Source organism: Microtus ochrogaster, chromosome 5 (genome assembly GCF_000317375.1).
Source record: "Microtus ochrogaster isolate Prairie Vole_2 chromosome 5, MicOch1.0, whole genome shotgun sequence".
Classification (NCBI taxonomy): Eukaryota; Metazoa; Chordata; class Mammalia; order Rodentia; family Cricetidae; genus Microtus; species Microtus ochrogaster.
In genome coordinates this window covers 67,383,650-67,398,066 of record NC_022012.1, presented here as the reverse complement: position 1 = coordinate 67,398,066, position 14,417 = coordinate 67,383,650, and the positions used below count along the sequence as shown (strand labels likewise).

Below are 14,417 nucleotides of genomic sequence, written 5' to 3'. Positions count from 1 at the left end.
GAACCAAACAAGTTATGCCTTCTCTCCACAGTGTGACATTACTAAGAATAAATGTACCACACACTCTTTTCAGGGAGGGTGGGGACAGAACACGCACATGCACGCACACACATGCACATACACGCGCACGCGCGCGTGCGCACACACACACACACCCCACCACCACCACCACCACCACCAAAGTATCACTTCTCATTGCTTAGAACCAGGTTCTGCAGAGCCAGCTGTACTCATGTTAAAACCTCAATGGCTTTACCACTTGGCCACTTCCTGCTTATCGTTGATACTTAAACGTGGAGTCGTGAATGGGCTACAAATTTTGTGGAAGAAATGAGAGAACAGGTAAATCATTCTACTAAACAGTAGTCTACTAAACGGTGCATACTTCAAGACTTAGTCAGTTAATCTTCATAAAATCTTAATAATTTCTCTTACCAGGAAGACTATAGTAAGGAAAAAAAATAAAATAAATACTGGGGTATTTAATCTCTTTCCAAATTATCACTTAAGACTAAACCTAAATCAAGAGTTTATGAACTTTAAAAGGTGGTATTTTGCTGAATCACAAGGGTAAAATACCACGTTTTCAAGGACTTTATAGTCCAAATAACAATAACAATCAATCACAGCAAATAAACAGACAAAGGCAAATGACAATACTCTAAAGTAGGTAATGGTGAATTTAAGAGCCGTCATTCAAATTCCGATAGTTTTTAGTTTTGCACGTCACTTGCCTGTGCTTTTCATTGACATTTACAACCAAACCATCAGAAAAGCCAGTGAGAGATGTAATCTCTTCTATCATCACAACTGAAAATAGGTGTGAATATCCCAATACATAACAACTATAAAATTTCCTATTCTTCTAAAAACACAAAGACAACTAAACAGTAAGACACAAAAGTCCCACTCCCCCAGAGATGATTCAGACTGTAGCTGTTTACAATTAACATCTTCAATACTTTTTTAAATGCTTACCTGTTTTATGTAAACTCATGACTATACTGTTTTCTTTTTAATAAAAACAAGTCTTGAAGCACTTTACTTTGGAGAATATAAACCTTACCCTACATTAGACTCCTTGTTTTAACAACAAACTCTAACGATTTCTAGAGACAGTAAGTTCCTCCTTTAGACAAACTACGCCTAGTGCAGATTGGTATCAGTGCAGGTGCGACTACCGCTAGTTCATCAGCTTGCTGCTAGAGGGACAGTCAGAAACCACACCAAACATGCATCCCTCTTGATTTCTGTTTCCTTTGTGAATGAACAGTTACCAAGCTCTTACAAGAATCATGAAGTAAACAGCATATGAGCAAATATTTATGAAGTAATTTTATAATGATTGAGACTGCCCCTTCAGGCAGTCACTGGGCAGAACCAACTGCTAATACAACTTGTTGAGTGAGTCTCCAGAGTTTAACTATCTTGATGTAAATGGAGTCTGCTCACTGCTAGTAGGCTAGAAAAGAGAGGCTAAGTAAATATGAAAGCAAGAGAAACCTTAGCTACAGAGCCTGCTTTGTGTTCTTACCAAACAGTTACCAGCTAATTATCCAATACTGTACCATGGTTCTTCAGACAGTTAACACTAGGAGCAGTGAAACACACAGGTTTGCAAAGTAGATGGAAGAGTCGGAGCAGACTCTCCAAAAGCCCAATTCACTATATTATGGAAGTTTCGTTACTTCCATAGCTGTATTAATAGTAGTGGCACAGAACCAATCATAGGCTCTAAAGATTTCACTCATTAAAATCATGATTTTAAAAAATAAAAAATACTGCCATGAGTGTATCATAGGAATAACAATTATGCCACTCATCTAAAAACTTTTCCAAAAATAAAAAAAGTTAAAGAATAATTTTTGTCTATAACCTGTAAGTATCATGGTTCCACATTTTCTTTGTAAAGTTGGGAGGATTTTCTTCTCTATCCACTACCAGACAACTGACAGAATTCAGAAAGAGAACGGTAAAGAATGAGGTTTCCTTTTGAAAGGGTCATGTACTAATGCTGGTTATATAAGTATCACACCAAGAGTACCTTGAATGCCTTCCTGCATGATTTAACAGAAGTGTGAGTATTCCTTGGCCCAAAGACAAGACAGCTAGTTTATCCTTAAAGTAGAATCTAAGTCCCTAATCAATCTATTAAGACGCTCAAAGAACAAAAGTCAGCCTGAAAATCCTCTAGCCCAAGAACCTGTTACTGAACTAACTTAACACATTTTTTTCCTGTATTTCATGTTTCCAGTCTACACTTTAATATAAAGAAATTTTTTGAGAAGGTAAAAAAGTTTAGGTAGGTGGGGGTTTTCCAATTTTAGAAAAAAAAATATAGTATATAAATTATGTTATAAATTGCTCCAACGTCTGATAAACATACAAAAACTAGGATCATAAACAGTATCAATGTCCTCCCTTAATACTAAACCACACATTACCAGCAAAAGAGTTATCTACTAAATTTGTAGGTAAAAATTTTAAACTTTTCTGGGTTTCAAAATTACAACGAGTGACTGAGTGACTATGCACCTACAGCCCAGAAATGGGAGTTACAGCAAACAAAACATACTTAACCTGGATTAGAAATAGACAGCTGACACTCAGGTAAGAGACATTAAGGACACCTGGAGAGTCTTGAAATACCTCCAGAAACGAGCCTAACTGGAAAGTTTTAATCCATCCAAGCTGTTCTATGTTCTCACCAAGAGATTTGACATAAGAGGTGGCTTTTTTGTCCTGTTTATGGGGGAGGGACATGCAAATATGTCACAAAGCACATGCAGAGGTCAGAAAATAGCTTGTGGGAGTCAGGTCTCTCCTCCCACCAAGAAAGTCGCAGGGATCAAACTCAGGTCTTCAGGCTTGGCAGTAAGTGCCGTTACCACTGACCTATCTTGACAGCCCCAAGAGAGTCAATATGGGAAGAAAACAAGACAAAAAAGAAAGAAAACCCTTCTCTTAGTTTTATTCCATACTGGAACCAACAGTGCAAAACAGTTCACAAAAGCCAGGAGTGGTGGCGCACGCCTTTAATCCCAGCACTCGGGAGGCAGAGGCAGGCGGATCTCTGTGTGTTCGAGGCCAGTCTGGTCTACAAGAGCTAGTTCCAGGACAGGCTCCAAAGCGACAGCGAAACCCTGGGGGGAGGGGGCAGTTTACAAAAACCTGAGATGACAACAGCAACCAGAAAGTACATGAGCCTCTGACCAGATAACAACAGCAGCTTCACTTGGTAGAGCTTCCAAATAAAGCCTCAGAGAAACTTAAAAATCAGGAGAACTCAGAAATGTCAAGCCGGTTCCACAATGGTCAACGCAGAACCTAAATATGGCCACACCATGTTTCTACCGTAACTTCAAAGTGAGGTTAGTGTTTTCTCCTGTCCAAAAGCACAAGCAAACTTCATCTATCTCCAAAAACTTCAAAACAAGATATGTCTCCAGAACTTAAGAGTGGTAGCTCCGAACACAAATCCTGCCACGTTCACAAATACTCACAACTCTGTTTAGAGTGAAAAGTCAGTCACATTATGTCCAAGCTATACTCTGTCAGTCACCAATAAAATGGTGCTACAGCCACTAATTTGAAGTGATCCAGCTAACACTAGGTCACCAGAAGCAAAGACAGTCCAACCAGGACTTCCACCTGGTTCCACGAAGGATGCTTCATCCATCTAATTATCACAACTCTGAAAACCTCCCAGTCCCAAACTCTTAACCCCAAAGCAGTAGACAAAATGACATCTTGGACAAACTTTACCTTTTGATTCTTTTGGTTTGGCATTCTTTAGACGAGGCTGACCTGGATTTCGCTAAAAAACCCAGGATAACCTCAAATTCACAATCCTCCAGCTTTAGCCTTCTACACTCTATGATTATAGGTATAAACTACCATGCCTATTAACAAACAAAAAGTATTTTGAGATGTGGTAGCAAAGTTTTAAAAAAAAAAAAAAGCAAGTCTATCCTATAAGGTATCTCAGATTGTTTTATAATATTACTCTAAAGATTCCATCTCTGACTCATGATTGGCTAGAATGAAGACTAGTCACCAATCCTTAATCTGTTTTCATTTCTGTGTGATCTTTACGTCCCCAAGCAGCCTCAAAGAGTTTAAATGACTCATCATGGCCACTCTAAGACCACAATTTTAAACTGCAACACATGAGAGCACATTTTAAACATAGAACAGAAATTAAGATATTTTTATAAAAATAGATTTTTTTCCCATTTAAAATGTATATTTAAAAATTATAGGATGGGGGCTAGAGGAACAGCTCAGTGGTCAAAAGCACCAGCCATTTTTGCAGAGGACTTAACTCTCAGCACTCACACAATGGCTTACAACCATCTGTAATTTTAGTTCCAAGGGATCCAACATCCTTTTCTGGCCTCCATGGTCACCAGACAGGCTCATGCAGGCAAATACCTATACACATAAAATAAAAATAATAAATCTTGCTGGGCGGTGGTGGCGCACGCCTTTAATCCCAGCACTCGGGAGGCAGAGGCAGGCGGATCTCTGTGAGTTCGAGGCCAGCCTGGTCTAAGAGCTAGTTCCAGGCCAGGCGCCAAAGCTACAGAGAAACCCTGACTTGAAAAAAACCTAAAAAATAAAATAAATCTTTTTTTTAAATTATAGAATGACCTGACTGGAAACATTTGAAAGCAGGTTCAAATAGCAGTCATACAATGTACTTATCTACCTAAGCTTTAGTTTATGAACAATTTTCTACCTACAAAGCCATTCTTGCTTTAAACATGGTCTTCTGTAAGAAGAAAAGACAGCTAAAGAATGTGCTCTAGAACTGAGCCTAGCTGAGGGCAGGCCAGTCTCATCCCAGAGATGGTAACCCATCCCTGGCCCTATCTCCAGACACAAAGCAGAGCAAGAGACAAGCAGGGCCATGTGCTAAGCATGGTAACCTTCAGAGCCTCAGTTTTACAACAAGCATGTTTGTGCTAGGCATTAGGAAGTAAAATACAAGAAATTTAGTTAAGACTGCTTCTGGTAATTTGCAGTGCATCCTTTCTCTACCATTGAGAAAAGTGGAGAAGTTCAACCCAGTGGTTCTCAACCTTCCTAATGTTGCAACCTTTTAATACAGTTCCTCAACCCTTTAATACAGTTTCAAACATTGTGGTGACCCCAACCATACAATTATTTTCATTGCTACTTCATAACTGTAATTTTTGTACTTATTAACTGTAGTGTGAATATCTGTATTTTATGATGGGCTTAGGTGACTCCATGAAAGGGTCATTCAACAAAAGAGGTCACAGCCATATGTTGAGAACCACTGTTTTAATCCAACACCTTCTGTAGTTCCTCCAAGCCTGTCTCCCAGTTATTCTCTCAGGTTATGTCATTTTTATTCCTTTAAGAATTTCAAGCAAGTGGAGAAAATATGGAGAAAACATTACCTACATCAAAGGAATGATAATACCTAAGCATGGAAGGTCTGCAAAAAGTATACTCATTCCACTATTCTGTACGCTATAATACCTGGAGGTCTACAAAATAACATTAAGAAGAAATAATCTAAGAAAAAAAGGAGGAGGAAGAGGAGAGGACAGTATACAGCAGTTTAGTTCCTTAGTAACCAGATGATATTTCAAAGCTATTCTTGAACTTTTTTACATCTTATACATGTAACATATAAAAATATATATAATTATCACATCAAAAGAGCAGCTTGATATGTTGCCCTCATGAAGCATTTATTCAACTCCACCACCACAAAGATAATTCTGTAAACTACTTAGGACAATGCCTATCATAAAAATTAATAAGCACTACCTATAATACTGATTATAATTAATACTGTTAATATACCCATAAATTCTAGTTAAGAAGAAACTGCATTGTGAATATAGTAGTTCAGGCCTGTAATCCCATCATTTTGGAGGCTGAGGCAGGAGGATTATCATAAATTCAAGTCTGCTATGGACTACACAGTGAGTTCTAGGACAGCACAGTGAGATTCTGTTGAAAAGTGGGGGAGGGTAGATGCCACATTAGTAATTATAACCATTTGAGTTAGCTTTATGGTATGCAAAATACACAATAAACAACTTTATCTGATCCTCACTATGATTCTGAAAATAGGTATAATCTACTTTACACAAATAAGAAAAGTGTGCTCAGGGGATTTGAATGATGTGCTTAGGGCCACACTGCTAGTAAATTGAAAGCACTGATTCCAGGCCAACAGCAGGGCTCTGAATGCCAACTCCACCCACTACAGAACTCTGCCTCTTTCCTGAAAAGCCAGAATTCAAGGACTTTCTCACTAATTCAATTGGTTCCTCTCCGTCTCAATAAGCACAAGTCAAAGACGGCAGGTAATTCTCCCCAGTAAATGCATAAACCCTTTATATATAATACCGGTGCAGTGAGTGAAATGTCACTACCACTCACTCCATTCATGCTTTATAAGCACTGTACTTTTACCTTAAATAATCAACCAAAGTCAGATTATATGCACCTAAATCCACCATTAACATCAATTCTTAGCCTCATCATTTATCTCACTGAGTTCATTTCCCTAAAGAATTCATTAACTCCTTAATTATAACTTATAGGGTATGGAAAAAATCTGTATCCTTTATCAAAGAAAAATATATATGGGTAAATACACATAGGTACAAGGAAGTGTTAATTACTACATTATTTATATCAAAAGGAAAATTAACAAAATCCCTATATTCAAACAATCAGAACACTGAAGTACTGCTGTATCTACTCCTTGCAAGAGATGCAAATATTTTTAAACCAAGTCGGTAGAGAAAATGCTCATGGAAGAATATGTAGTGAAATTTTTAGGGGGTGATATAAAGTAGAACTACCATTAAGATTTCACATTGGAATACAAATACAGCACTTCTAGGTGGGGAAAAAAAGACTAAAAGAAATACATCAAAAACCTAACAGTTTTCTCTGGACAGTGAAATAAGGGTGAATTTTTTTCCTATTCTCCAATTTGACCACTGACAACTATACATTAATTTTATAGGCAGATGTAAGGGTGAGTTATTTGCTTTTGTTTTGTTCTAAAACAACACTTTAACTCATTTCCCAGCATTTTCCCCTCAAAAATCTCCAAATTAGCCACAAGGGTTTCCAGTCCTTTAAATATCCATGTGTCTTCTGTTACTGGGGTGGGGGAATATGTAGGGGATGCTCCTTGTTTTTTATTTGGTTTGGTTTTTCACAACACAAGGAATCAAACGCAATGATTTATCACTCTAGGTAACTGTTCCACTGCTAACTACTCCCCCAAGTAGGTTGTGTTCAATTTAAGACTCAATTACTTTCATTATGTTCAGAACCACCACCCTCTAATCGTGCCAGAACTGTAAGCCTGAGTTGTTGTCTCTCTTGGCCACAGAATTCTGACTCTTCAGAGTCTGTGAATCCTTTACTCCTACTATTTTCTTTCCTTCTATTTCCCATACACATTGTGACTAAATCCAAACCTTAGTATCTCATCTCTAGATTAGTACAACTTCCTAAATAAATACCTTCCTTATTCCAGTGCCTTCCCAGGAACAATTCATTCCGCCACAACTTACTGCATACCAAGTGCTGTTCTTGGGATTTCCCATTTATTAGCTCCTCTGATCCTAAAACAAACTTACCAGTAGCTATTACTGAACAGATTAAGAACAGTAGCCTATAGTAAGCTAGTAAGTGATGATATCTGAATGTGACCCCACAATGCAGCTCTAGATAAGCTTGCAAACATGAATTCTGGAATGGCAACTGGTTAAAGCCAACTTCTCTTTTCTCAAACTGTACAGACTCTTCAGTTACATCAAATTACTATTTTATACTATCCCAACTTCTGGGAAGTTGAATTCTTCTCCTCCATGAACAATCCTGCATATTGCCTTCACAAGTGAACGCTAAATCAAACCTTTTAAGTTAAGCTACTTCCCTCACTCTATAGCACAACCCTCTTATGGACTCAACATAAATTATACTAATATACAGTTCTTGATATTCTGTCCATACAGAAGTTTACCATAGTTTTATATTTTATCTTTACACAGAAACAATGAGATGTCTCCACTTCCAGTCTATGACCTTCTCTATTCCCATCTTCCCAAGTGAGTACCACAAGACCAGGCTGCAGAAAGTAGTAATTAATAAATGGTTATCTAACTGACAATCATATGGCTCAACTATTTAACAAAGCAGGATACCAATCTCTAGTCTTCTGTGGTGATACGTTGGTTTTCTCACTTTATTCCATAAATACTTTAGATCTGTAATTTCAACATTCCCAACTAAAAGTAAACATTCAGGTGACACCCAAAAGCAATCTTGAACTGTTCGATATTTTGTTGGTTTTTTTAGTTTTTGGTTCTTTTCTTTTTTCTTGGTTTGGTTTTGTTTTAAGGTAGCTTATGCACTGTGGAGAAACAAGATTTTCTTTCCTTCCTCAGTTCCCACCTAACAGCATCCTAATAAGCACCTCTATCTATAAGCACTCTCTTGTAACAAGATGCCTGAGTCTTCAACAATATAAAGCAGGCAGTGAATTTCAAGAATGGTAACCAACTGTTTAAGAACAGAAAAGACTATCTGGCCTTAATAACTGTGTATGCTCTATGATTCTGATAAATCAAAATGCAAAAACAACTGTGATGATAATCAAAGCTGAATGTTTTTATTTTCCTATCCAAAAAAACCATTGTGAAACTCAGGGAAGACAATATACCAAAAGATAGTTTAAAGACAGAAATATAAATTTATATTTAAGCTGTTGATGAAAAGACAAAAATGATCGATTATAAGCACCTTTCACTAAGTGTAGCAAGTCTCAAGCACTGTGGTCTGATGAAGGGGCACCGTGCTCACAGCTACAATCCTGTGATTTAATTTTCTGTCTTCCATGTTTGTACTTACAAGGTTTTCCAAAAAGACCTCTTTTCTAATTATCTTTTACCTTAATAAATCATTTTAACTTAAAATATTACATACCCCCATACAATTGCTTACTCTGTCGTTACTATTCATCAGTAAAGCAGTATCTAAAATGTTGAATCTTATCACATACATATTAATAAAACATAGTTATCCTAAATCTCAACTCTAACTGGTATACACTGAGGCCCACACTCCACTCATAACCTGAAAATACCTTGAGTGATATAGGCCAACTTAGTCTCCATTTTATTTAAAAATCATCATTTCTGTTTGTACTATAATTCACTTTTAAAATACATTAATAAAATCTTGGTTTTATGCCTTCATTTCTTTTTCACTAGATGTATTCAAATTTCATTATAGCAATTTGAAAAGTTATATGATGCGTCCACACTTAATAATCTTAGTATACATAATGGAGAGAGTAAATACTTAATAATGCTATGGATTTTTTAATTAGTAGGAAAGTGTATGCAATTATAAAAGGGCAGCATAAGGCTGTCTTTACCTTACCACTATCATTACCCTATTTGTGACACCATGCTACACTTAAGGAAGACATTACCACTGGAAGAAAATGGAGAAAGCAACACTGGATCTGTGGATAGTTTCCCTTTTGTTTTTTTGTTTTGGTTTGTTTCCACAGTCTCATGTAGCCCACTCTGGCCTTTAACTATGTATTCAGTTGTAACCTTGAATTCCTGTCCCTCCTGCCTTTGCCTCTGAGCTGAGATTACAAGTATGAGCCAATAGACTAAGATGCATATATTGTTTCCTATAACTATATTTGAAGCTGGTGTACCCCACCCTTCATTTCCAAAGAAACACTTATCACAAGGTCACTACGGAACATCTCACACAGTCTATCACACCAAGTGGACTAATTTACAGTCTAACTATAATGTAAAGGAAATAACATCTTGAGGAAGAAACGACACTGTACAGATTCAAGTAATAAATACACGTTCATCTTCTCTATAATGACTTTCTAGTGCCAGCTACTATGCACATTATTTGTTTTGCTTCAGAAACAAGATAAAAGCAACATCTCGTTCTATAGAATATACTGGGTACTTCAGGTAAAAAGAAGACACAAAAGTATTGTACATATTTAAATAGTATCTCAAAAATAATCAACTACAAAATTAAGTCATTCTTTAAAGGGATGAATAAAGAGGAGGACGTAATACTGCACATTATAAACTGCAGCTCTCACAAAGCAAAAGGTGTCCCAATGTTACTCCAAAGACAAAACCTCTAGTCTTTACAAGCAGCTCTTCAAAAGGACCATGAGATCTTCACGTCCTATATGCTGCACATCAATAGAAACTATAGTGTGTCACAAATATCCTTTGAAATCAGCATAGGTTAATCAAATGTCAATAAGATACATGTACAGTACATACACAGAATAGTACTGTGCCAATTTCTTTTAAACATTCACTTTGAGATAAGAAAGGGTATAGAGAAACTGTATCCACCAGATATCTTGTAAAATAACCTCACACAATTTTCTCATTTCAAAATTTAGATCGTCTAATTACTCAAGGGCATATCCACAGAATATGTGGATGTCCACAGAATACAGAAATTCCCAAATAACATCTTAATGCAGAGAAATGAGTGTGTCTTCTCTCACAAATATTTGTGTGACGCCTTGAAGAGTGGTAGCAAATGCCAGTGCCATGCTTGCGATCCACCAGACATTTTCAAATCAGAAGCCATTCTCAATTCTTAAGTATAATCCCACTCTCATAACAAGTTTCTAATGTTCCTATCCTAATCAATGCCCAGTTAAACATTTTCCAGTATGAAACAGCAATCAGGACCCACAGGAGGGCATAGCAAGCACCTATCCTGTCTTACAAAATGTACATCTGAAAGTTCTTAACATTGAACTCTTAGCTATAAAAATTAAGATGTCCTCTAAATACTAGCAGAGGGCTGCAACACAGCTACTTCTCTACAAATAATTTTCTACTTCTAGTCCAAAAAGCAGAAAATGCTCCAGTGCTTACTAGCGAGAGAAAAGAGGTGGGAGAAGGGTTGGAAGTTGGCTAACATTTCATATCTTTATAATCAAGATTACTACCCTTTAGCTTATATGAAATCCAAAAATGCTTTCCTATTCAACACGTTAAATGACAGGCATCCTATAGTTTTCCCACATGGTGTAATGTCTGCCAACCTAATGTGTGATTTTAAACAAACGGTTTTTAAATATAAAGTAGAAATAGAATAAAACATTAAACCCGGTTATAAAATTAACCGCATTTCCAGGTGTTCCGCTCTCACAGCATTTGGAAACCAGTTATGATTTTACTAGGGTAAACAAAAAGCACTGACTGAGCTTCTGCCCAGAAACCTAACAGCCGGTTTTCTCAGGATGCTCTCATTGCTTTTCTCCCCAGCTCTTTGGACACTGAAGAATAAATTTAAGTGAAACAGAAGTTACAACTTCTATGAACTAGAATATACCCTGCTCTGGAAAATTCATTTCTAAATTCCAAGCTTAGTAATATGACAAAACAGTATACCAAAAGCAAACAAATTTAACATTAGTAGTATTGGCTTAGGAATCTAATTTTTTTTAAAAATCCTAATTTTTTTTAAAATTAGATTCATATGTCATTTAAAATAATCTAAGTTTTTATTTATTTCTAACAAAATTAACATTTTAAATTGATGTCCACAAAATTACTGATTTTCTAAAGATTTCCAATGTAAGAGCCATTTTTAAATAAATACAGCTAACTAATTATTATTTGTCTCAATTCTACCTTTTATGCACATATATCAGTAATACTTTTATCCATTTTAGAAGCTGGGATTTAATAATGCTAATGAGCTGAAAATAAATGTCTGCATATAAAAGGAACACCCATAAACCACAGAGCACCTTCTTCAGGCATTTTTCTAAACACAATCATGACCCAATCAACCATGTTCAAGACAATTTTCAATCTTGACAGTCACAAAGAGAGCAACTTGAAATCTATGTTGAAATTCTTTAAAACATATCAAGGAATCTTTAAGACAAGGCTCCAAGTTTGAGACTTTTTCAGTTTATAATTCTAACCAGACACGGTACAGAATGTGTAACGGGCACGAAAATGCTTTATGCTCTCTATTAAAATGTGCCAGAGCACTAAAACATAAATTTCTGATTTTCAGCATCGTCTTACCTGACCCGCTGAACTGACTGCTTCCCAGGGTCGTCGGTCTTGTTTTCCCACTATTAACAGGTGGGGAAAACATCTGCAAAATAAGCCAAATGCATCTGTTAATCCTGAAATTCTTCTAGACTCCTTGCAAAGAAAAGTTCAAGTGTCATCAATTAATTCCTTAATTTTCATAGAGAGTTTGAAATAAAAATGGAAGATACATTCAGACCAAGCATGGCAATAACAAGTGATATTACTTACTAATACTGCTTGGGAAAACTGGTGACATTTGCTATCAAAATCCAGCCACAGGCAAGATTCCAAGATAATTAAGTCTAAACAGTAAATTTTTACCCATGATCTTCACTTTGGCCCTAAGTGATTCCCATTGCATTAACATTACTTATAGCACTTGTAATCAGAATCGCGTCCGATGAAACCACCACACACCAGAAAGATAATAAATATCAGTTCTAATATAGCAGGTATCGGTCCCGCCTTCGAGGCACAGTTAACAGTGAAATTCAAGCCATTAGCAACAAATAAGGGCAATGGGCTCTGTGGCTTCATCTTTTACTTTTAAATCATTTTCCATGTTACGTATGCACACTGAATCCGCATAGTTCAAGTACTCAGCTCAGAAGGCCTGGAATTCTACCGCTAGGTCGACTTCTCTGAAGCTGACACATTTTCAGGTACCACAAGCCACATGAAGTCTTGGGGAGGGAAGATACTGAGCAGAGTTTCAGGGGGAAAGAAATCTTTCATACAAAGTCTAAAATCCCTAATAATCATCAAGGCTAGGCTCAACCAAAGCTCATGACTGCACTGTTCTTCTCCTAACTGGTTAAATCCAATGACCCCTCTGGCATTAAAGTTTGAAATCTGCAAGTCTAGACATTACATCAAAGTTCAGGTGTCCAACTTGGGGGAGCTGGACTCCAGCCCTCCGGAGAATCGCTGAAAAGCAGATGGAGTTGGCCGCTGCCATGTCGCTTTCCCCCTTTCCTCCCTAGCTCGCTATCTCGGGAAACCGCAGCAGAACCCCAAGATGCGGAGGAAAGCTCTCCTACCGCACTGAAGTCCAGCAGGTCGCTCAGCTCCTTGTCGGTCCCTATCGCGGCCATGCGCTGCTGCTGGGGATTCATCTTCAGCCACTTCTAGCAGGTCCTAAGGGCGGAGGAGACAAGCTGAGTCGCGGAGACCCGGGGGCCCGACGTGAGAGGGGCAAGGGCAGCGCTCGGGGTCGGGGGGCACCGGCCGACACGCCAGACCCCCACGCATCCCCACCGAGGGAGGGATGGGCAGAGGCGGGTGAGCCCCGCTCAGCTGCGGGAACCCACGCGTGGCTCGATGGCTCCCGCAAGTTTCCGAGGTGGCTCGGCTTCGTGGTCCCCAGAGGCGGAGTACCGAACGAGCCCGCGCCCAGCGAGGGAGCAAGAGAGCGGCGGAGACCCGGAGAGCAAGTGACTCACTCGCTCGGCAACAATAGAGCTGACAAGTTGCGGGGAGCGCGCCGCTCACAGGCCCGCGTTTGCGGCCCGGACGTCCCCAGCGGGGGTCCCCGGGGTGGCGGAGAGCGCCCCACGCGCGTCCGCGCACCGCAAACTCCCGCCCGGCCTCCTCCTCCCACTTGGGCCGCCCTGCCCCGGACTCGCGGAACAATGAGACGGGCTCGGCGGCTCCCGGGCCCCGAGCGCCGAGCCCCGAACGCCGCGCAGGCCGACCGCCGCTGCCCGGGCCTGGACCCCGCGGCTCGCGCCTCCGCCCCACCGCGCGCCACAACTTGGACGCGGACCCTGGTTCCGCGCGGTACAAAGGGACCCGAGTTCCGCGCGTCCCGCCCGCCGCCCGCGGTTACCTGCCGCCCGGGCTCTGCATCCAACCTCCCCGATTAAAGTTCACTTTGGCCGGGAGCGCGGGCTCAGGCTTCCCCCCCCCCTTCTCTTCGCGCCGCCGGCGGCTCGGTGGCTTCGGGCCCGCGCGAGCGCTTGGGTCCGCGCGGCTCGGGAGGCTCTCGGGCTTGGCCGCCCGTGGCTCCCCGGGCGGGCTGGCGGTCCCCCCGATAGAACTTGTGGGTCTCCTCAGGCGGACATTTTTTTTTTTTTTTTCGCTGAGGCGGCCTCAGCACCGAGCTCCGCTCGCCTCCGGATCCCTCCGCGCCTCAAGCGCGTCGGCTTAACCCCTCGCTGCCCGGCGCGCTCCCGCCTCCCGCGCCGAGGAAGTGGGACCGCGGAGGGGGCGGGGAGGCGCGAGGCGGGGCGGGGCGGGGCGGCGGACGGACAAAGCCCGCGGCCGGCAGCGGGCGTCTCC

At 40.1% G+C, this 14,417-nt stretch overlaps 1 protein-coding gene across 5 annotated transcripts in view; it reads right to left on the bottom strand.

Annotated features, from left to right (window-relative positions):
• The window catches only part of Tcf12 (transcription factor 12), a 270,002-nt gene extending 255,810 nt beyond the window's left edge, over nucleotides 1-14,192 (bottom strand). For 2 of the 5 annotated variants that reach the window (XM_005347649.2, XM_005347651.2), the window contains exons 1-3: nucleotides 13,966-14,192; nucleotides 13,178-13,274; nucleotides 12,126-12,198 (exon numbers count right to left, since the gene is read on the bottom strand). In XM_005347649.2, the coding sequence (XP_005347706.1) occupies nucleotides 12,126-12,198; nucleotides 13,178-13,252 (148 nt within the window). In that variant the 5' untranslated portion in view covers nucleotides 13,253-13,274; nucleotides 13,966-14,192. Of the gene's footprint in view, nucleotides 1-12,125; nucleotides 12,199-13,008; nucleotides 13,152-13,177; nucleotides 13,275-13,965 lie in introns of those variants that run through there. The other 3 variants (XM_026779115.1, XM_026779114.1, XM_026779113.1) reach the window with 3 other exon arrangements.
• Between the last annotated feature and the right edge of the window lie 225 nt (nucleotides 14,193-14,417).